General features: G+C 34.0%; 1 protein-coding gene across 2 annotated transcripts in view; it reads left to right on the top strand.

Annotated features, from left to right (window-relative positions):
* Window positions 1–21,528, top strand: part of LOC110101142 (nuclear cap-binding protein subunit 1-like) — a 34,675-nt gene extending 13,147 nt beyond the window's left edge. Inside the window, exons 4-8 of one of the 2 annotated variants that reach the window (XM_020828932.2) lie at window positions 5,592–5,663; window positions 6,178–6,240; window positions 13,276–13,452; window positions 14,900–15,025; window positions 21,382–21,527. In XM_020828932.2, the coding sequence (XP_020684591.1) occupies window positions 5,592–5,663; window positions 6,178–6,240; window positions 13,276–13,452; window positions 14,900–15,025; window positions 21,382–21,462 (519 nt within the window). In that variant the 3' untranslated portion in view covers window positions 21,463–21,527. Of the gene's footprint in view, window positions 1–5,591; window positions 5,664–6,177; window positions 6,241–13,275; window positions 13,453–14,899; window positions 15,026–21,381 lie in introns of both variants that reach the window. The other variant, XM_028693481.1, reaches the window with a different exon arrangement.
* The last annotated feature ends 266 nt before the right edge of the window (window positions 21,529–21,794 follow it).

Below are 21,794 nucleotides of genomic sequence, written 5' to 3'. Positions count from 1 at the left end.
GGCGGGAACGAATAGTCGGATGGTTAAAATATTTCTTTCAAATTAAAAAAAAAAATTTATCTACATTCCATATAAAAAGTGAAAGTATTTTACACAATTTTTACATTTTAACATATACATAAATCATGTTTTACTTTCTTTCATTTGATCGTCGTCTTCTGTAGACGTATTCATCTATTTCAGCTATTTCTACTTATCAGAAGACTTATATGAAAAATTAGTATTACAGTTTGAGTGTACATATTAAATTCATTGGATAATCACTATTGATTTATAATATTAAAGTATGTATAAAATACTCATGCATATTCTTATTCATTTCTTTTTCAATTTAACATATATAATATTTTATATGCAATGTAAGTTAGCTTTTCCAATTAATTGATTTATTCTTTTCAATTTGACATTCATTCCTTTTTTTTTTAATTCATACTGGAGCACCGTCTAAATGTACCAATAAAAATATAATTCTTCTTATTTCTATTTAATGTGCAAGGGTATGTTATTTCCTCTTTCAGTACCATAAGTGGGTGAACTCCTGTAATTTGCATGCATGCATCTTTTCTTTTTTTTTTTTAATAATTTCTATTGTATGTAAATTTTCTTATTTATTCATTTATTTTAAATTGACACGCATCATTTACATATACCTATATATCCTTATATTACCTTATAACTTTAATGCCTAGATTTCATCATTATGAACATGATAACTTTCAAACATAATAGTTGAATAATTAAACAGAATAATGTATTTAAAAATTCAAATAGAGTAAAATGTTGTAAATAACAATAATTATCCACTTTATTTGCTTCAGCACTTCAAATCATTTTATATCTTTAATTTTCTGAAATTAGACTTTCAATAATTATCTCAGCTCAACTATGAGATCTTCCACTATTCCAAATAGCTTTTAATTTCATTAATTATCACTAATAACTTCGTAAAAATTAAATATCTACCTAACAACCTTGTTTAAAATTGCACAATAAGAGCGCGGCCTCTGCGCAATTTGATCAAAAACCATCTCGAGGCTTACGCAATTCTCTCCTGGCAGAGGCTACGCCTCACTTGAATTGAGGCGCACCTCAGGGCGCAATTGCGCAATTCTGGCTGAGGCGTACGCCTCAAATATATGCTTAGTATCGCTTAGTATATGCTCGTACCGCTCAGTATATGCTCGGTATAGCTAGGTATTTGCTCGCGTACGCTAGTACATGCCCGGTACCGCTCGTATATGCTCGGTACAGCTAGGTATTTGCTCGGTACTGCTTGGTACATGCTCGGTACTGCTCAGTACCACTAGGTAATGCTCGGTACTGCTCAGTACCGCTAGGTACATGCTCGGTACTGCTAAGGAACATGCTCGGTACCACTCGGTATCTTCCCAAAAAACAACTTACGAACTTCAAAACAAATAGAACTTCAAAATTACTCTTACAATAAAATTTGTTTGGGGGTACCGAGCTGCCCCCGAACCCCGCCAGGGGCGCTGCCCTTGACCCCGCGACCTGACCGGGCAGGTCGAACCCGCCAGAGGGCAGCGCCCCCTTGGACCCGGCAGTCCGGCATATTGTTCTATTCATCATCTTTAGTAAGTTTGTTAGTGTTAGTCTACTTGTTCATGAGTGCATGCTTTGATTGGAAGACATTGGACTCTATAGGAGAGGAGGAAGGGGTGAGAAGATTCCCTTGAAGACCCATTTAGTGATGGGACATGATTGGATTATATATGTTCTTTCTTAATTGTACTTTGGGAGTTTTGATAGACTAATATGTTGTGGTTTTGTACTTTGGGACATGATTTTATTGCATTTATTTTCTTACTTTCCCCTAATTTTAATTGTCATTTAGATGTTTTTGTTGTATGATAGAATCTTACTTTTTTTTACTTGCTAAAAACATTAAATTCTCATTTACGCAATTCTTCGTCGGTGAGGCTTACGCCTCACACCGCCTCGAGGCTTACGCCTCGCCTCACGGACGAAAAACGCCTCGAGGCTTATTTATGCAATTTTAAACCTTGCCTAACAATACTGAATTGATTTGATATCCCTAAGGGAAACTTTAAACACGTAAAACATCTTCTCAATCAATATATATTGAGAAAAGGAACAAAATGGTCTCTCAACTCCGTGAGAGACCAAGCTGGTCCCAAGTCTTTTGAGGGACCAATTTGGTCCGTCAACTCTTTAAAAATTTGCTTTTTTGATCTTAACATTAAATTTTGAGATTAATGGTGTTAAGTCATGGAGTATTTTGATCATTTTTAAATTAAATTATTTATTAAATAATATTTTCAAACAATACTATTTATTTAAAATTTATTAAATATTTCTTTAATAAAAATTTATTAATAATTTTAGTCTATAATGATCCTAAATTAAAACTAGAATTGTTAATAAATTTTAAAAGTAAAACTAGAATTATTAACAAATTTTGTTTATTAGAGAAAAAATTTTATTTTAAAATTCCATTACTTGAAAATTCTATTTAATAAATAATTTAATTAAAAAATGATAAAAATATCCCTTGATTTAACATCATTAATTCCAAAATTTAATGTTAGGATCAGAAAAACCCATTTTTAAGTAGTTGAGGGATCAAATAGTTTGGGACCATTTTGATCTCTCACAAAGAGTTGAGGGACCATTTTGATCTTTTCGTCCATATATATTTTTATGCTTCTTATTTCTCAAATCAATATTTATGATCACAATCTAATATAATTAAAATTTAAAATAGTATTAAATAAATTTAGTTACCTAAATAATTCAAATCTTTCATTCTTCTTTGTTGAAATGGGACTTTCACCCATTAAATTTTCTCATGTCTAAATTTCGTCCTATCGAATTCACATAATTTTGCCTTCCATCAAAATAACCTTATAAATTTTCTTTACTAACTTTGAGCAGAAACATAAATTGAAATTACTTACACTTCTTTTGATGTTGGAAAAAATGAACTTCTAAGACCGAAATTTCTTCCTCTTTCTCTCCAAATTTCTTCCTTTGTACTCAATTGAACTATACACTCATTTCTTAAGTTTAAAGGATGGAAGGATTTACAGTAAAAAAATGAGGAAAATAGAACACAACCTTACTTTTCTTCTCCTTCTTCTTCCTCTCGGCACAGTTTCCTCTTGACACAAAGCTTCTCATATATTTTGCTCTTACAGGAGTGAGCGAACCGAAGACCTGCTGCTCGCAGAGCTGGTTGTCCACGGAAAGAATAGGCCGATTCAGTTGAACCGGATAGGTCTGGTTCTCACATTCATTGTTTAGGAAATAATTAGTTAGTAATTGAAAATTTAATCAACCGTTCGACTATTTGTTTTTGCCTCATTAATTTGAACCTCTGAAGAATTATTCATACAACATTCTTGAACCAATGGAAGATTGCGTTAACTTCAACTTTTTAAAGAAGAGTTATCTTTGATATGAGGAGTGAGTTGATAAGGGGTTTGGCAGTGGAATGCTTTGTGTGGGCTACTTTCCTTGGTTTATGGTGGCAAAGAATGAATGAAGGGTGGCATTTTAGGAGTTGTCTTGGTGAGGTGGTATCATGGTTTAAAATTGCGCAATATGAGGCTCGCCTTGAGGACCGCCTTTGCGCAATTCCAGTAAAAAACACCTCGATGCTTATGCCTCGAATTTTTTTATGAGGCTTACGCCTCATCTTGGTTGAGGCCCGCCTCGCCTCACTGGCATGAGGCCTACGCCTCACGCTATATATATTAAAACTCACATAAATCTTGAAGTAAATGCCCGACATTGGACTCTATAGGAGAGGAGGAAGGGGAGAGAGTAATTCACCATAATGATGATTCAAATGAAGAAGCCCTTAATGATGACAGTGCTGATGACTTATGAGTTCTTATGTGATATGTCATTGCTATTTATTTTTGGAAATCAGAATTATATGTTAATGAAAAGAATATTGGGATTTCAGAAAGATAGAATTTTGAGTTGAATTATATTTCATGTTCTCTTATTATTGAGATATTTTGATTTCACTTCATATCTTATGCTTTTTAATGTTTTATATTATTCACTCATTAGTATATAATAAATTTACCATTTTATGTTTATGCAATCTTTTGATTTTGAGGCTTACGCCTCAAATCGCCTTAAGGCTTACGCCTCGCCTCACGAATGAAAAACGCCTCAATACCCGAATACCCGAATACACAATTTTAAACATTGGGTGGTATAATTATGGAGATGGGAAACAGAAAGAGGGGAGGTACCCCAAAGGTTTTAGGGGTTGACCTTAGCTTTAGTGGTTAGGAGTTGGTGCCCTTTGTGAAGTTAGGGTGGAAGAGAGGAGGTAGGGCCAAGAGCTTCTAAAGGGTTTGGAATTTCTTTGGATGGGTGAAGGAGTGGTGTATATCCGAAATTGGAGGTCTGGAAGAGGGTAATGTGTGGGAGGAAGTTTTGGGGATTGGTAGAGAGAGTCAAGGGGTGTGAAGGCTAGTTGTGGATGGATGGCGTAGCCTAGTATTTGGATAAAGGGATGAGGTCAAGAACTTGTGATGAGTTTGGGATCTTTCGCAAGAGGGTTTGCTTGTTTGAGATGATGTTGAGTGAAGGGAGCTGAAGTTTTTGGGTGGTTGAAGAAGATGGGTTTCGTCTCTAGAATTAAAACAACACAAAGCTTCATATCTCACCAAAATGGATAAATTCACTACCAAGCCAAATTAAAGAATAATCTCTTGAAGTAACTTCTAAATTCATTCGACCTCGCAATAGTCTTTCCAATTACATTTCAAAATACATAAATACATTCCCTCCCTCTCTTTACATTGAATGTTTAAAACAAAAGAATGGTGGTTAACCGGAGGTTCCCTAGAATGGAGGCGGCGGTTTTGGAATATGTGTGAGGTATGTTGGCCAATTCATAATTCTATGGGATGTGCTTGACCATGGCTCTTTGGATGGTCAGACATCTTTTGTAACTCTCTTGGCACGCTTCCTTGAAGTTGGGGAGGTGTTGGTTGATTTGAATGCTCTCCAGTCTCCACAAAAAAAAGTCCCATTAAGGCTGTTTACTCTTGATATTTGCTTGGAATTTTGATCTTGGCTTGCTCCTTTTGATGATATGCTGGCCATATGGGTTTCCTTGGAATATTGCACAAAGCCTAAGTCTATGAGTCTTTGGAACTAATTAACAATACCACGAGAAAGATGTAATAAGCAAATAAGAAATTACAATAGGAATCAAATCTAGATATATGGCACGCAGGGATGTGTCTAATGAGAGATCTGGTGATTGTTCTATGATGTACTAAATTGTATACTTTATGCCCATGCAGAACTATCATGAGATATATATATATAGTTTTGGTTAATATCAAACATTGGGCAAGATCCAGAACTATTCTTTCGTGAATGCAAGAACTCTTTATTTCCATATTTTTCTCTAGGGTATGTGGTTGTTTTTCTTGGTTGATGTGAAGATGTTTCCTCGTTTCTATCAAATTTTCACCATTATTGTATAGAATTCTTTGCTGCTTCACAGATGTCTGCATATGATTTGGAGATAATGTTTGTCTAGTCCTTTTACCAATATTATGCTGTATCATCTGCAGGCTGGTCTAATAAACCTTGAAAACGAGGATTTTACTAAAGAAATAGTGGCTAATACCCTCACCAAATTTCAGGTAAGTTATTTTCTTGTCTAATCATTTATTACATCTTGAGCAGATTATGTTTTGTGCTATTTTGATTATGACTTCTTTTCTTATTTTTATCTTACAATGTGTGAGTATTTAAATATTGGGGCAATTACATACATGACACTCAATTCTTGATTATTTCCAAAAGTAGCACCTTCCTAACTCCACTTTTCAAATTCTCATCAAAATAATGAAATTCACAACAAAATCCTAACCATAATTCTTTGTCAAATTTTCAATGGTTTGATCATGGTATGCGTAAATACATGAATTAGATAGTTTAAAAAGGTGATATGGTTGTCAGATTTGTAAATAGGTAGGATTCGTGTGTTGTGCATGTAAATCTGCCTTCAAATATTTTGCTCTATGTTGTGATGCAACTGTTATTGGAATTTATGCATAGTTTTTTCTCATCAAATTTTCAGTAATATTGTGACATCGCTGTGATTTATTAGTTCCAGGTCATACACGCTCGTTGATATTTTCTCTTTATGTTCAGGATGCCATAGAGGAGGGCAGCTGTGACAGAATTCGTCTATCAATGCGGTTCCTTACTTGTCTGGTAGGTTTATGCTAAAAGTTCGCATATTCCATATGACAACTTTGATCATATGGATTTTTTTGAGAAGCCATCACTATTCAAATTTATCTCTAGCTGCACTATACACTTTCTTTAAAATTATTCCATAATACTTCATCTGTAATCAAATTTGATCAACTTATTTGCTTCATTGTTTAAAATATGTTTGTTTGCTACTCTAATTCTATCAAAGTAAATTTCTTTGTTACTTATCTCATTGTTTTAATTGCTATAATTGTTTAACATGTCAATGTATCTATATGAAACTTTGTCTGGGGTGTGAAAAAGATGAATACTGCTCATATTGTGAGTGCAACTAGGTTGAGAGCTTGATTTTCTGATACAATTATACAACCTTGTTGAATTATTTTATCAGCCTTGATGTAGATTTGCCAATGATCCTCCTGAATCTCCGCGTACTTACTATGACATTGCCATGTCCTTTGCCCATCCTGGAATAATCTGCAAATCCATGAATGCCTAAGTATTTGAAAATTAATATAGAGTTATCCTAATAGCTTAGGAGAGTTGTCTTTTGAGTTTATTTATGTTTAGATTTTTCAATCACCATTGCTCAAAAGATTGTATTTCGGTGGATTAGATTGAGTGAGAGGCTAATCCAACAAATGTGAACTATATTGCTAATTGTTTTTGTAGGAACTTTCTAGGTTGGGAAATGTTATAACAGGAGTTGTCAGATTTGGAAGTTATGCTTTTATTAATTTTATAGCCTCATGAATGAAGATATTCTCTGCTTTATTCAAATTTTTTTATTTGAATGCTTATATTTTGGTCCCTTTATTTAATTGTGATGTAGGATTAGGTATGATTTAAATGATTGTAATAAGAATTTGCACGCTTTTAAGTAAGAGCAATTAGAATTAAAACGTTATCCACTTTAACGATAATATAAAACAAAAGAAGGGCACACTGAGGAAGCGACTTTTGAGTTCAAAAGAGGATTTGTACTTTCCAAATGAAAATTAGTTAGAACCCGACATAGCATCACAGATGGAGCATGTGAGATTGAGTAGTGACTTTGAACCTGCGATAGAACCTTCTAAAACTATAATGGTTGACTCTGAAGAATACGCCTCATCAGGTGAATCTGAATCAGATGAGGTGGCTCAAGCATAGTTTAGGAGTGAAAAGGTACTGCCATCTCCACTGAAAAAAGGAGTCTAATAAGGACAAGGGAAAAATAGTTATCAATGAAGAAATCATTTCTAAAGACTCGAAGAAGAGACCTCTTTCAAACAAGGGGGTAGATTATAACATCTTATCCCACTTAAAAAAAAATCTAGCGCAACTCAGCATAAATGAGATCTCTTAATGTTTGAAGATCTTCGAGAAACTTTGATTCAGACTCTTGAAAGTCTCGACAAAATATGAAGCCTATTTCACTGAATGTTGTATGACTGAAGTTCTGCAGGCTCGGAATGAACTAATCATCACTTTTGTTGATGAAGACCTAATACTTGGAACGACAAATCATAATCGCCCTCTGTATGTTACCACAACGAGTGATGACAACATGATAAGCTGAATCTTGGTCGATCCGGGGTCTTTTATAAATCTCTTAAGCTTGAAAGCACTTAGATCATTATCCCTTGACATGCAACACCTTGGACAAGATAAGCTGACTGTACATGGTTTTAATGAGAAGGGACAAAAGACTATGAGATCATTCATACTCCCTCTCGTGTTTGAAGAACTTTACATAGAGGTCAAATTTCATTTGATTGATGCAGACACTTCATTTAGGGTGCTTCTGGGTCGCCCATGGTTGCATGAATATGGTATTGCCCTATCAACTCTGCACTAGTGCATGAAATATCTCAGAGATGGAGAGGAGTTCATAGTTTCGAGTGATATTTAGCCTTTTGTAGTTCATGAGGTAAAAATATTTGAAGATGCAAAATCTTTCTTTCCAAAGGAGTAAATTACATCAAACTCTTTTAAAGCCAATGCATCAAACTCAAAAGATGTAAAGTTATCAAAATAGAAAGTTGAGAAAAAGCAGGTAGGGAGAAAGAAGACAATGCCGACTCTTTCTAAACAAGCTCTTGTGCCCAAACCAAGAAGAACTGTGCCTCCTTTGTGGAGTGATATAGAAGATGACGTCATCCCTGTTGAACTGAAAAAGCTTCCCAGCCTTTAATCAAAAGAAAGAAGACGGAGTGCTCAGATTTTGATTATGAGTACGAGTCTACCTATGCAAGCAATGTGCATTGTACCTTCTTAAGGAGAATGGGTGACTTGTTGATCTCAGAAAACACAATCATGGTTACGCCTCTAGTTCCACGACATTTTAAAGTCTCTCTCGTGAGGTGCACAACATCGAAGAACTCAAAATGTTTTACACACCTCCCCTAAGAAAAAATACTAGACCAGGAAGTCTATTATATAAATCCATAGATCATCTAGAAGAAAATTTTGATTGGCTTGTCGAGCTTATCGATTTTGTAGAGAGAATTCCTAGAAGGATGCCTAGGTATTATCCCAAAACAATTCGGAGGTTGATGCGTAAACAAGGGTTTCATGTCAATGTCACTAAACGACGAATTCGTCTCCTTCTAAAGCTATGGTATGCGAAAAGTCTTATCATATCGCGAAAAAAGGATATCTTTACAAGAAGTGGTGTCAGACTTATTGTACGAAAGTATCCCTAGAAGGAGATTTATTGTGCAATCACATGTGGGGAAGTTGAATTCGATGACACCAGCGAGGCAGAGCTCTACGAAATCATTCTCTAAGATGATCTTCCCGTAGAAGCTAAACCTGCACCAAAAGAGCTTGAATATGGTGGACATGCTGCTATAATGGATGAGCTGAAAAAAGTTAACTTGTGGACTGAAGAAGATCCTCACCCGACCTATATCAGTGCCCTTCTCCCCAAAAACTAAGTTGAAGAAATGAAAGAACTTTGTGAATTCATGAATTACTTTACCTGGAATTATACCTGGATTTATGCTGAAATGTATTTTTGGGGTCTTCTTATAAAGATGAATCATCTCAAATGTCCTTTTGGGGCCTCCTCAGGTAATTTTTTGGGATGCGTCATTTGTCATCGTGGAATTGAAATTGACAGCAGAAAAATCAAGGCAATTATGGAGATGCTGCCGCCAAAGAACCTTCGATAACTACGCTTGTTGCAAGGGCAGTTAGCTTTCATTCGATGATTCATCTCAAATATGTCGGGTCGATGACAACCATTTTCAAAATTGATGAAGAAAGATGTTCACTTCAAATAGGAAGGACAATGTCAAGAGGTTTTTGACAATATTAAAATATAACTGTTTAGCCCGTCCATTCTTGCAACACCAATTTCGTGAATGTTTCTTATACTGTATACAATAGCACTAGAAGAGTCCATCGAAGCACTGCTAGCTTAGCATAATGATGAAGGTAAGGAGAATGGATTCTATTACATTAGTCAGAGGGTGATTGGAGCAGAGATACATTATTCTCCAATTTAGAAACACTGTCTAATGCTGATTTTCGTTGTATAGAAACTCTGCCACTATATGATGTCTCATAAAATTACGTTGATATCAAAGATCGATTCGCTGAAATTTTTAATGACAAGGCCAGAGTTGACAGGTCGTTTAGCCAGATGGACAGTGGATTTTTTCTTTAGAAGAAAATAATTTCTTTTTTCTTATGGATGATTGGTTATAGAGGGTCTGTTTTGTTCTTAACTTTGTTTTGACTCATCCAGCCTATTCACTATATGCCTTGTGCTTATTTCGCTTTAGGGGGTTGGTTCACAGGTACAACTTTTGGAATGGTATACAATTGGCCAATTCCTATTGGTTGTAATTTCTTAACGGCTGCGGTTTCTACTCCTGCAAATAGTTTAGCACATTCTATACATCTGCAATTTGATATCAGGTATGTTTCACAAAAGACAGTAAATGGGCAAGTGTTAGTTGATTTTTTCGCTACGCATCCTATTCTTGTAGAGTCACCACCATGGTTTAAAATTGCGCAATATGAGGCTCTCCTTGAGGCCCGCCTTTGCGCAATTCCAGTAAAAAATGCCTCGATGCTTACGCCTCAAGTTTTTTTTATTAGGCTTGCGCCTCAACTTTGTTGAGGCTCGCCTTGAGGCCCGCCTCGCCTCACTGGCATGAGGCTTACGCCTTACGCTATATATATTAAAACTTACATAAATCTTGAAGTAAATGCCCAACATTGGACTCTATAGGAGAGGAGGAAGGGGAGAGAGCAGTTCATCATAATAATGATTCAAATGAAGAACCCCTTAGTGATGACAGTGCTGATGACTTATGAGTTCTTATGTGATATGTCATTGCTATTTATTTTTGGAAATTTGAATTATATGTTAATGAAATGAATAATGGGATTTGGGAAAGATAGAATTTTGAGTTGAATTATATTTCATGTTGTCTTATTAATGGGATATTTTGATTTCACTTCATATCTTATGCTTTTTTATGTTTTATATTATTCACTCATTAGTATATAAAAAATTTATCATTTCATGTTTACGCAATCTTTTCATTTTGAGGCTTACGCCTCGCCTCACGAATGAAAAACGCCTCAATACCCGAATGCGCAATTTTAAACATTGATGGGGCCTATGTATAGCGGTGCAAAGGAAATGTTAGTCCTTGATGGGTTGGTCGACTATGCATTTGATAAATAAGCTAGTCATTCTGGGAAGAACAATTAATTTAATGGAAAATGAATTGTACCCACATTTACTAAAAAGGGATGCTGAAAGTTATTTTACATTGTTTTACACTTTTACTAATTTTAGTAAATTAATATTAATAACAATTAATTATAATTAATTAAAGTTAATTATAATTAATGTTTTAATGTTTATTTATTATTATTAAATATAATTAATCATAGTTAATTAAGATTTTTTCTAATAAAGTATTTTTAATTATAGTTAATTAATATTAATAATAAATAGTTATAATTGATTAAAGTTAATTATAATTAATTAATTATTAAACATAATTAATTTAATTAAATAAAGTAACAAAAAAAGAGAAAAGAAAACATTCTTTTACCTCGATCTACGTGTTGACACCGTTGTCATAGCCTTCGACCTCGACATTAGCATCGCTGACGACCCATGTGTAAAGGTTTAATGTTCAAAATCCTATCCTCGATGTGCGTGACATGGCAGTCAGCCACCTATACACGCTTTTCTTAGCATGGTAGGAGGAAACCCGGTACGACAAGACCAATATGCCCTGTACACATTTTTCTTAGGGTGGCAGGGATAATTTTAAGTAGCCTTATGCGCCACAATGCCTGTGTGGAAATCACTATGCATTTTTATTACTGCTGGAAAGGATCCTTTTGTCAGGTTGGGTCGATGCAACCCATGAACGATGCAACCCATGGCTGCTGATAAGGATCCTTTTGTTAGGTTGGGTCGACTATCTCCTCTGACTAAGTAGACCAGGGACCACGATGGCCTAGGACGAGGGAACCATGGGATCTTGATCGGGCTTATCTTCACTCTCCCCACCATCTGCTTTATGTGCAAGATGGTGAAATTTTCAATATTTAAATATCAAATATTCAAATATCCAAACCAATACTGCTACTATATGCCAGATGTGCATTCTCTACGAATATGAAGACTAGCCTTAATCGAAAGTTCATTCTCATGGTCGAGAGGGGTAACTAACTATAGGGGTTTGCACCTATATGAAACCAGAACTCAGTTCATTAAGTCCTTACAAAATGAGGGCGAAATCTCAGGGTAGTGTCTTATTTCAAACATAATTTGCCTTCCCAAAATTTCTTCTGGAATATAATCCGTTAAACCAATTCCCGAAAAGCAAAAAGCGAAGTAGCACAGGGAGGCCTGGGCGCGAATTTTTAGAGCCCATAACCATGTTAAGGGTAACATGTAGGATGGATTAAGGAATTGCAGACCTACGGTTATATGGATAGCGATTCTTTAAAAAAAATTGCGAAGAATGTATTTAACTTCTCAGACAACACTTTAGAGGAACAAAATGAAATTGATGATTCGTAAAGCTGATCCCAAATATAATTTGGATAAGGCTAATTATGATGATGAAAAACTTGTTAGAGGGATGCTAGTGTAGAAGCTGACTTTGTTATGATAATTGTAGGTGGGTTTTAATTCTTTTAATCATTTTTTGAAATAACCTGGCGTTTTTTGTTGTGGGTGTCAGCTGTTTTATTGTTAGAGCACTGCTGACTCTTGCATCATCTTGGCCAAGCTTTAGAATTCCTTGATGCCATTCTTCCCATGTCTTTTCGTACTTTATATCAGCCTATCCTCATAGGTCATAGGTTTATGTTTGGTCATATTTTTTTTTTCAAGCCTTGCTTTTTTAGCCTTATTTTACCTGAATTACTTCAGTTAATCTGTTGTAGTTTCTTACAGACACTATCATCATGCAGCATGGTTTAAAATTCTGTCTCAAATGTCATACATTCTATAAATTTTCTGTGACATGTAATTGCCTTGTTAGATTTGTTACTTGGAGAACAAACATTGAAGAGTACAATTATAAGTAATAACAAAATTATCCATATTTGACTAATGATGGTTTGATTAATATCAACAGGTTACTTGTCATACCTTTTTTAAAGTTGTTCAACGTAATTTAATATTAAGCTATGTAAGGTACATAAGATGTCTAAGAGTGGGAGAGGTTGGGCTTTAGCCTGGGTTTGGTAATTATATATGATATTATATTCTATCGTTATTTGATTGGGTTTTCCATTTTTTTATTTGTTTAAGTTATTGACATCCATTAATGCCTCCTAGTATTATGTCAACAAGCTTTTTTTTTTGGATTTTCTTTTGCTTGCTAAATGTTAAGATCGTATTTTTCAGGCTTATAATCAAAATACTTATTTACCTATAACTTTAAGTTCTTTCCAGTTTCATAATAGTTTTATTTAAACCCCTGCTCCCTCGAATGTATTTGTTTGAAGTTATGAAAGAGATTTTCTTGTTTATATTAGGTTTTGTTTCTCTTTGTGTAGATGTGCAGTAATGTTATATCCCCAAATTCTATAATAGAAATCTTTGAGACGTTGTTGTCATCTGCTGCGACCACAGTAGATGAGGAATCAGGGAATCCCTGTTGGCAGGCACGTGCTGACTTTTACATTTCATGCATCTTGTCTTGTCTTCCATGGGGTGGTGCCGAACTTAATGAGGTGAGTTACCATTTTTATATTAAACTCTTTTAAGTAAAATTCCAAGATGATTTCTGCTACATAGTGGTTCTCATCATCATTATTGTTAGTATAACCAAGTTCTTAAACATGCTCTAGCTAGTTCATTAATTTTTATTATTATTTTTTTCAATTTAGCATAGTAACATAATTCTTTTCTCTTATAATAGTGGTGGAGGAAGTGCGAGATTTTACTGTGAATTTCCTTAGATGGTTTTTTGGGTTCTGTAAATTGAATTGCAGCTAGCTACATTGCTGGTCCTAGTATCCCAATGAGTTCAACATAGTGGTTTTTGGTTTTAATTGGTTTGGTGATGTGCCACTAACTTGATTATTCAGAGTTCAGACCATGTCATGTACATATAGTTGTGGTCTCAAGTGCTTTCTTGCAAATTGTTCTTGGATCTCTTTTCTTTTTTTCATTTTTATTGTGGCATTGATGTGATTTCTAGGACTTGCTTCCAAGTTTTTCTTCATATTCCTTTATTATTGCCACCTGATTTTCTCGGAAATATTTGATTGAAGAAATGGCTGTGCTATTAAATTGGTTGTGTTGAATAATCGTAAAAAATTCTATATCTTAAGATTTTTTTAGGGCCAGGTACTGGATGCTCCTATTTCTTCTCTTGAATATTGAAAATATTTCTTTAGATGTGTTGTCAGGTACAGAGGCATTGAGATAGGCCCTTCTATGATTAAAACAATTTTAGCTCTACCTGTAGTTATCTCTGGCAACACTATTCTTGACTATTAAGTCTGTTATCTTCCGTGCTTTGAGTCGATATATAGAAGTTTCTTATTCATTCAATTTACTTTTCTTCCTTCTTCAGTGCTTATCCTCTTCAAAGCTACCTAAGCAAAAGGTTCAAAATTCCCTGAAGTTTAATATTCTTCGAATGCTCCATGACCACCTGGATAAGAATGGTCTCACAAATGCATTATTCATATATTTCTGCACTTGTTCTTCACGTATGTTGAAGATGTAGAATCATGCAAGCTTATGCATATTACTAAACATTCCATTATGTTTCAACTGTCTTTTGTTAATGCATAGATATATTTTAGCTAGTTCTTATGTTTCTTATTTTGTACTTTTATTTTATTTATTTATTTTATTGAATTTTCACCACTTAAATTGTTTCTTATTTTGTACTTGAATTTTTTTCTGTATATTATTAGGTTTCCATGAGTAGATTTATGATAGAGGATTTTGTGCTTCTATTTGCTTAACAAGATGCATACGGATTTAATAATGAATTATAAAGTAATAAAGGGAATGAAGCATGTGATGAAAGATTGTTATGTGGCTGATTAGAAGTTTGCTATTCAAGTAAAGAAAAATATAAGAAACGGGGAAAGCTTCTTGCACCTGGATTTGATTAATTTATTTTTTTAGGCATTATGATATAACCGTGGTACCTCCTTGCAGCAAGTTCCAGACGAATTCGAGCGAGTCATGGTTGGTGTACAATCTTATTTGAGCATTCGAAGGCATTCTCATGATATCCTTTTTTCAGTTTTTGATACAGGTGGTGACAATGCTCTTGATAGAAAGGTATTCTTTTTAACCTTTTATTGTGCGATTTTCGCAATTTATAATAAATTGTTCATGCATCGCAAACCTGTTTTGAACTATCTATTTTCTTTCATTCTTCATCTCAGTTGGTCGAGTAATTTGTCTGACAGCCCTGTCCATTGTTGGACATTCTGTGGCCTACTTTTAATCTCCTGCCTTCTGATCTTGAAAGCAGATTAAAATGAGTTTTATTGAGTATTACCCCTTATACCTAGCCTTGCCAAAAAGTTACAGTAAGCCCAAATGGATTTTTGTTGTGATATTTCGTGTTGTCTTACTATCCACTTTGTACCCAATATCCTCATACCATGTCAGATTATGGGAGCTTATGTTGGTAATTAATGACAGGCATCTTTTGACAATCTATAATTTCTTTAAACTTGAGTCCATATTAACTTGGCATGGTATTTTGTATTATTTTATTTCTGTTTTTGGGATAGTTTTGACTTGGAAAGCTGATGGGGTTTTTACTTGGTTTGACCAAGCCTACTAGTACATTGACGGGCCCACCTGTTTATCAGATTATATATGATTTGAACCTAATAATATCGTATTAGAATTTGTGCATGGTCGATTAGAAGTCTGGTAGAGGTTGTTGTGAATGGTGAAGGTGGAGGCAAAACAAAGGAAGATATTTGAAGAAGAATTGGGGGATAAGGGAGAAAAAATGATGCATGGGGTGTGTGTGTAGAGTTGGGGGATTATGATATTGTCTATAGATTGGCAGGTTGAATTAGAAAACCTAAGGATTGTTAAGGGAAGAGGAGAACTAGAAGAGGATGAAAGAAGATGGAGATCGAGAAAAAAATTCAAATAAAATAAGTAGTAAAAGAATTCAATAAAGTGGGGTTGATGCATGATGTCTTAGGGTCTTGTACTCACTAGTGCAAACCCAGGACGACTCCCCCAACACCCACAGAGAAAAAAAAAGGGAAAAAAAAAGACAACAACAACGGATCAAAATTGAGATGTTTCCAATCTTTAATTTAGGCAAATATTAGTAGCTTTTGATGTGGAATCGGAGATCAAATACTTAATTTATTACAAACGATAGTATAAAGTTGTCAAAATCTGAGAACAAATATAAAATTCCACCATGATTAAAATTTGCTCCACAAAATGGAAATTAACATATGACAAATTTGGCTAAGTCTCAATCACTCACACAATTCAATCACAAAATAGTTATAAAATTCAATTTTTTTTATTGCAAAGCTATGACATATTTAGAAATTTCCATTACAATTTCTTGAAATAAGAGAATTCATAAACTCCATATAAAAGATAGCCATTTCATTGATCCATAGATTTCTTTTTATTTTTATTTTTATTGGTTGATTAGTTGATTGCTTGATTCTCCAAATAAATATCTTAAAAAGGAAATATGGAATCAAATTGTGCAAGAAAAGATAAAAAATAAGAAGCTTTGTTATAAAAATAAGTGGATGAGATATTTCAATAAGCCTTTTAATGAAGATTGTAAGAATACGATTGACTTTAGTGGCCTTAGTACCCTCAATGTAAATAGGGAATTTTTTTTGTCATCGTATTAGTAAAATTGAAGTTAGAGAGACTTTAAAGAAAATGAAATGTGGAAAAGCTATTGTACTTGAATATATTTCAATAGAGGTGTGAAAATGCTTAGAAGATGAAGAAATTTCTTAGCTTATGAAGCTTTTCAATATTATTTTGAAGACTAAAAAAATACTAAATGAGTGTGGAAAGAATGTGTTGATTCCTATTTTTAAGAATAAAAGTAATGCACAAGAGTGGGAATTATAAAGGAATTAAATTAATGTGGCATACATTAAAACTATGAGAGAGAGTTGTTGAGCATCATTATAATGTGATTGATATAAATGATGACTCAAAATCAATTTGGATTCATTCCAGATAGGTCTACTATAGAAGCTATTCATTTATTGAGAGGTTTGATGGAAAAGTATAGAGAGAAGAAGAAAGATCTATATATGATATTTATTAATTTAGAGAAAGCATATAATAAATTTTCAAGAGATATGCTTTGGAGAGTTCTAGGAAAGAAAAGAGTTAATAATGCTTATATTCAAGTCATTAAAGATATGTAAGAGTTATTACTTGTGTTCAAATACTAGGTGGTTTGACCAAGTATTTTTCTATTGTAGTTGGATTACATCAAGGATTAGCTTGAAGCCCACATGTTTTTGCTTTTGCAGGAGCTGGTTCAACCGGTTCATCCATACTGTCTCCTACTTAACTAAGCACCGATGAACGGGCAACACGTGAGTGGGAGGTATCTGGCATCAGATCATACAATCGAGCAAGGAAATGCACATGGGAGTGAAAAGCAGTGTTTCCTCACATGAGATATCTTTGTTTCACTCACTCCAATGAAAGTAAAAGAACAAACGGAAGCTTCAGCCTAAAGAAACCGACCGAGAGGAAGAAGAATAAGCAGGAAGGTAGGTTTTCTAACTTCATTCATTTTGCACAAATTTTTTCCATGATTTAAACCTACGAAAGGATTAGTTGTCTTAAGTGAAGGCAGAGGGAGGAATTGGGAGAGATAGAAAAGGAAATTTGGAAAGAAGAAAATTTTTGGAAAGGACAAAACAAAGAGCTCCTATTTCTGACGACGGAGGAAAGAGTAGGTGATTTAAATTAATAATTTATATTCAAAATTATTATCTTATATTTCTGTAATTGACGAAATGATAGGTGATTGTCAGATAAAAGAACAAATCTAGTGATGAGTCTCAATTTTAAAGAGGAAGGAATTTTTAATCAAGGTAATTAGTTTTGGCCTATATTAAAAAAGATAGAGATAGACCTAAAAAGACTTGGTTATAAAATATTAAAAATTACGTTTTTTTATTTGATTTATATGAAAATTAAACTCTTAATAGGGCACAACATCAAGCCTTTGTCCCACAATTGTTTCATGTCATGATTATTCGATAAGTTTTATGCTGGCTGTCGACTACCTAACGCAACCCTCCATTTTTTTCATCCAGGACTTAAGACCTGGCAACGACAGTGTTTTATATGCATAATGAAATTAAAGTTTGAATTCTTTTCTAATTTATGTGATGATCATAGTGAAAATCAACTTATTCTATGATGATTGTGATCATGTTGACAACAGATCAATTTTCAAATTATGAAACTTTCTATAATTGGATGATGCTTGTTTTTTTTCTATGTTTGCATTTTGATAATGTTGATAATCAATTATGATGATGGCATGCACAAACTTTCCAAAATATAAAACTTACCATGTTGAAGAATTTGTATTTTTTTATTATGAAATGACCCTACTTATTTTGTAACAACATCATTTTTCTGCGCTTTCTTCAGTTAACATGCCTAAAATGGTGTACTATTGCATTGAGGGAAATATTTTCTAATTTTCATTATTTAAAAGATTGACAAAAGAATTTGGCATTTTAAAATAATTAATTTCTTTATTAGAGGTTTTTTTGGCGACTTATGACAGTAACATTTATTTGTTTCCATAATAGTTTATATTGGAGGAGAAGATCAAAAAATTAAATTTTTGGATATGAGTTCTAAATTAAATTTTTTGAATGACTTAGAAGAATTATTACAAAAGATACCTCTTGGAAAAAGAGTTTTTATTGGAGGAGATTTAAATGGTCATGTTGGTAGAGAGGTAGATGATTTTAAAAGCATTCATGGTGGCCATTGTTTTGGGACAACAAATGATGGTGGCAAGACCATATTAGATTTTTGTTTAGCGTATGATTTTTCAATTGCTAATACCTTATTTAAGAAAAGGAATGAGCATCTCATCACTTATAAAAATGGATATAGTACAACCCAGATTGACATTTTCTTATAAAAAAATTATATCGTTTAAATAGCAAAGATTGTAAAGTTATTTCGAGTGAAAATTTATATACATTATTAGTTTTGGACTTTAAGATAAAGGTGCAGAAAATAAAAAATAAAGTAAACGATATGTGGGAAAAAGTGGCTAGTGATATTAAGAATATTGCAAAAGATGTTCTTGAAATATCAAATGGAAAAACTCATAATAGTAAAAATAGTTTGTGGTGGAATCCAAACTTGCAAGAAAAGATTAAAAATAAGAAGATTTGTTATAAACATTGATTTAATTTTTAAAATTCTGATAATTGGGAAAGATATAAATAGGCTCGTAAGGAATCTGAGAGAGCAATATGTGATGCAAAGACCTTAGCTTTTAGTGATTTATATAATAGATTAAATACTAAGGATGAAGAAAGATATATGTATAAGTTAGTCAAACAAAAAGATATGAGTAGTAAGGATTTAGTTCAAGTGAAGTGTATTAAGGATGAAGATTAAAAAATACTTTTCTTAGAAGATGATATTCAACAAAGGTAAATGAGATATTTTGCTAGACTTTTTAATGAAAATTATGAAAATAAGATTGACTATAGTGATCTTAGCTCCCGAATGAAAATAAAGATTTTTGTTTTTATCGGCGTATTAGTAAAACCGAAGTTAGAGAGGCTTTAAAAAAAATGAAGGGTGAAAAATCTATTGGACCTGATGATATTTCAATAGAGGTGTGGAAATGCTTAGGAGATAAAAAAATTTCTTGGCTTACCTCTGTTTAAAATTGCGCAATAAGAGGCGCGCCTCTGCGCAATTCGTCCAAAAACCGCCTCGAAGCTTACGCAATTCCATCCCTGGCAGAGGCGTACGCCTCACATGGATTGAGGCGCGCCTCAGAGGCGCTATTGCGCAATTCTTAGTGAGGCGTACGCCTCATGGGAATGGACCCACCCACTTAAAATGAATATTTTTTTCTCCTTAAACCCGCACGACAGCAGCTCCTCCTGAATTTTTCCTACCCGCACGGCTCCAATTCGCGAAACAGAGAGCTCCCGCACGGTCCTTACCCTCTAACTTTCCTTCCTGCCGCTTCTCCCGCCGGCGCCGCCTCTCTCCGGCGAAGTTGAAACTTCTGGCCACCCTCTAGGAGTACTCCACATTGGATTTTAGGTATTTTTTTTTTAGTTTAGGGTTAGATTTTTCAAGTGTAAGAAAATCTAAGGTATATGTTTTTTTATTGTAAGAAAAACCCTTAATTTCTCATTTACGCAATTCTGTGTCCGTGAGGCTTACGCCTCAGACCGCCTCGAGGCTTACGCCTCGCCTCACGGACGAAAACTGCCTCGAGGCTTAATTACGCAATTTTAAACCTTGCTAAAATCAAGAATAGTTATACCACAGGACAAAACAAAAAACAAAAAAAAAATACCCAAGAACAGGCAAGAGGCTCTGCACAGCAGAAAAGATGGCTATGACAACGCTTTAAAAAAAATTTACGCACAAAGGATCAAACCTTCAAGAATGCAATGCAGGAACCTAATCGCCATACATCACACAGCAGATATCAGTTTAGAATGATAAAATGCAAAACTCCTTCTTAATCAACCCCTTCTAGGATCCATCTCAAAATACTACACCAAGAGCTACAACAGATGAAATGCATAACCAAAAAAAAACAAAAAAAACATGCTAACGTTATGATGAAAGTGTGCCAGAATGATAAATAAGAAACCATTGAGCAGAGGAATTTACTGTTAAAATAGAATTTAACACTGCCCCCCAAGATAGATCCACCCTGCAATTCATAGTTTTCTGTAATTCCTTTAAAAGCAATTCAGCACTTTCACGCATAATACTAAGTTAACTGTGGCAGATATGAGGATGCTCAGGTGGATGAGTGGCTTTACCCGTAGAGATAGGATACGAAATGAGCATATACGTGAAAAGGTTGGAATAGCTCTAGTTGAAGATAAGATTAGAGATAGTCGCCTTAGATGGTTTGGCCACATAAAACAGCGCCCTTCCAATGACCCGGTTAGGAGAGTAGATGTATTAGATTTGACTTATGTTAAGAAAGATAGAGACAGACCTAAAAAGACTTGGTAAATATTAGGAATGACCTTTTTTATTAGATTTAAACGAGAATTTGACCTTTAATAGGACACAATGGAGAAAAAAGATTCATGTAGCTGACCCCACGTAGTGAGATAAAGGTTTGATGTTGTTGTTGTTGTTGTTGCATATTAGTTTATATTGTATTTGCTTCTTGGTGATATTTGTTCCTTCTGACATTTTGTCATGCCATGATTTATTTGTAAGGGATATTGTTAATGGTGTTATTATGCAAATTTCATTGCATTTGTTAGGTATTGCATTTGTTAGGTATGTTACATACATACAACATATATTAAGAATATTGAACTTTAATGTTATATTCTTTTATACATGTTTTCAAGTGCAAATTTCTGGCTGTTCTTAGTTTTCTACTAATTTCTATGCGGTCTTCCTTTCAGGATTTTCTAGAGGATTTATGGGATCGTATTCAGGTTCTTTCCCATCATGGTTGGAAAGCTGATAGTGGTAATGCTCTTTAGCTCTTTCTTTTGTGAATGACATCTGAATCACTTTATTTTCTTTTTTACATACTATCACACTATCATATTATATCAGAACATTGTTGTTTGTTTATATTTATTTCAGTTATCTGGGTACTATTTGACTGTACTTGATTAAATCATTGTGAAGCTTTTCAATGCACTACTGTGTTTTATTTGATATTTCGTAGTTTAGAATAGCAATAACTAATATTTTATCAAGGTGGGTCAGATTGCATCGTAAGTTTGGAGTTATCAAAGTTAATTTCAGGCTTCTTCATAATTTATGTTCTTTAAACGATGATAATGTCCCCAATTTTTCAATCAAAAGA

This window comes from Dendrobium catenatum, unplaced genomic scaffold (genome assembly GCF_001605985.2).
Source record: "Dendrobium catenatum unplaced genomic scaffold, ASM160598v2 fragScaff_scaffold_299, whole genome shotgun sequence".
Classification (NCBI taxonomy): Eukaryota; Viridiplantae; Streptophyta; class Magnoliopsida; order Asparagales; family Orchidaceae; genus Dendrobium; species Dendrobium catenatum.
The sequence above is the reverse complement of the archived record's forward strand: the minus strand, read 5'-3'. Positions and strand labels throughout refer to the sequence as shown.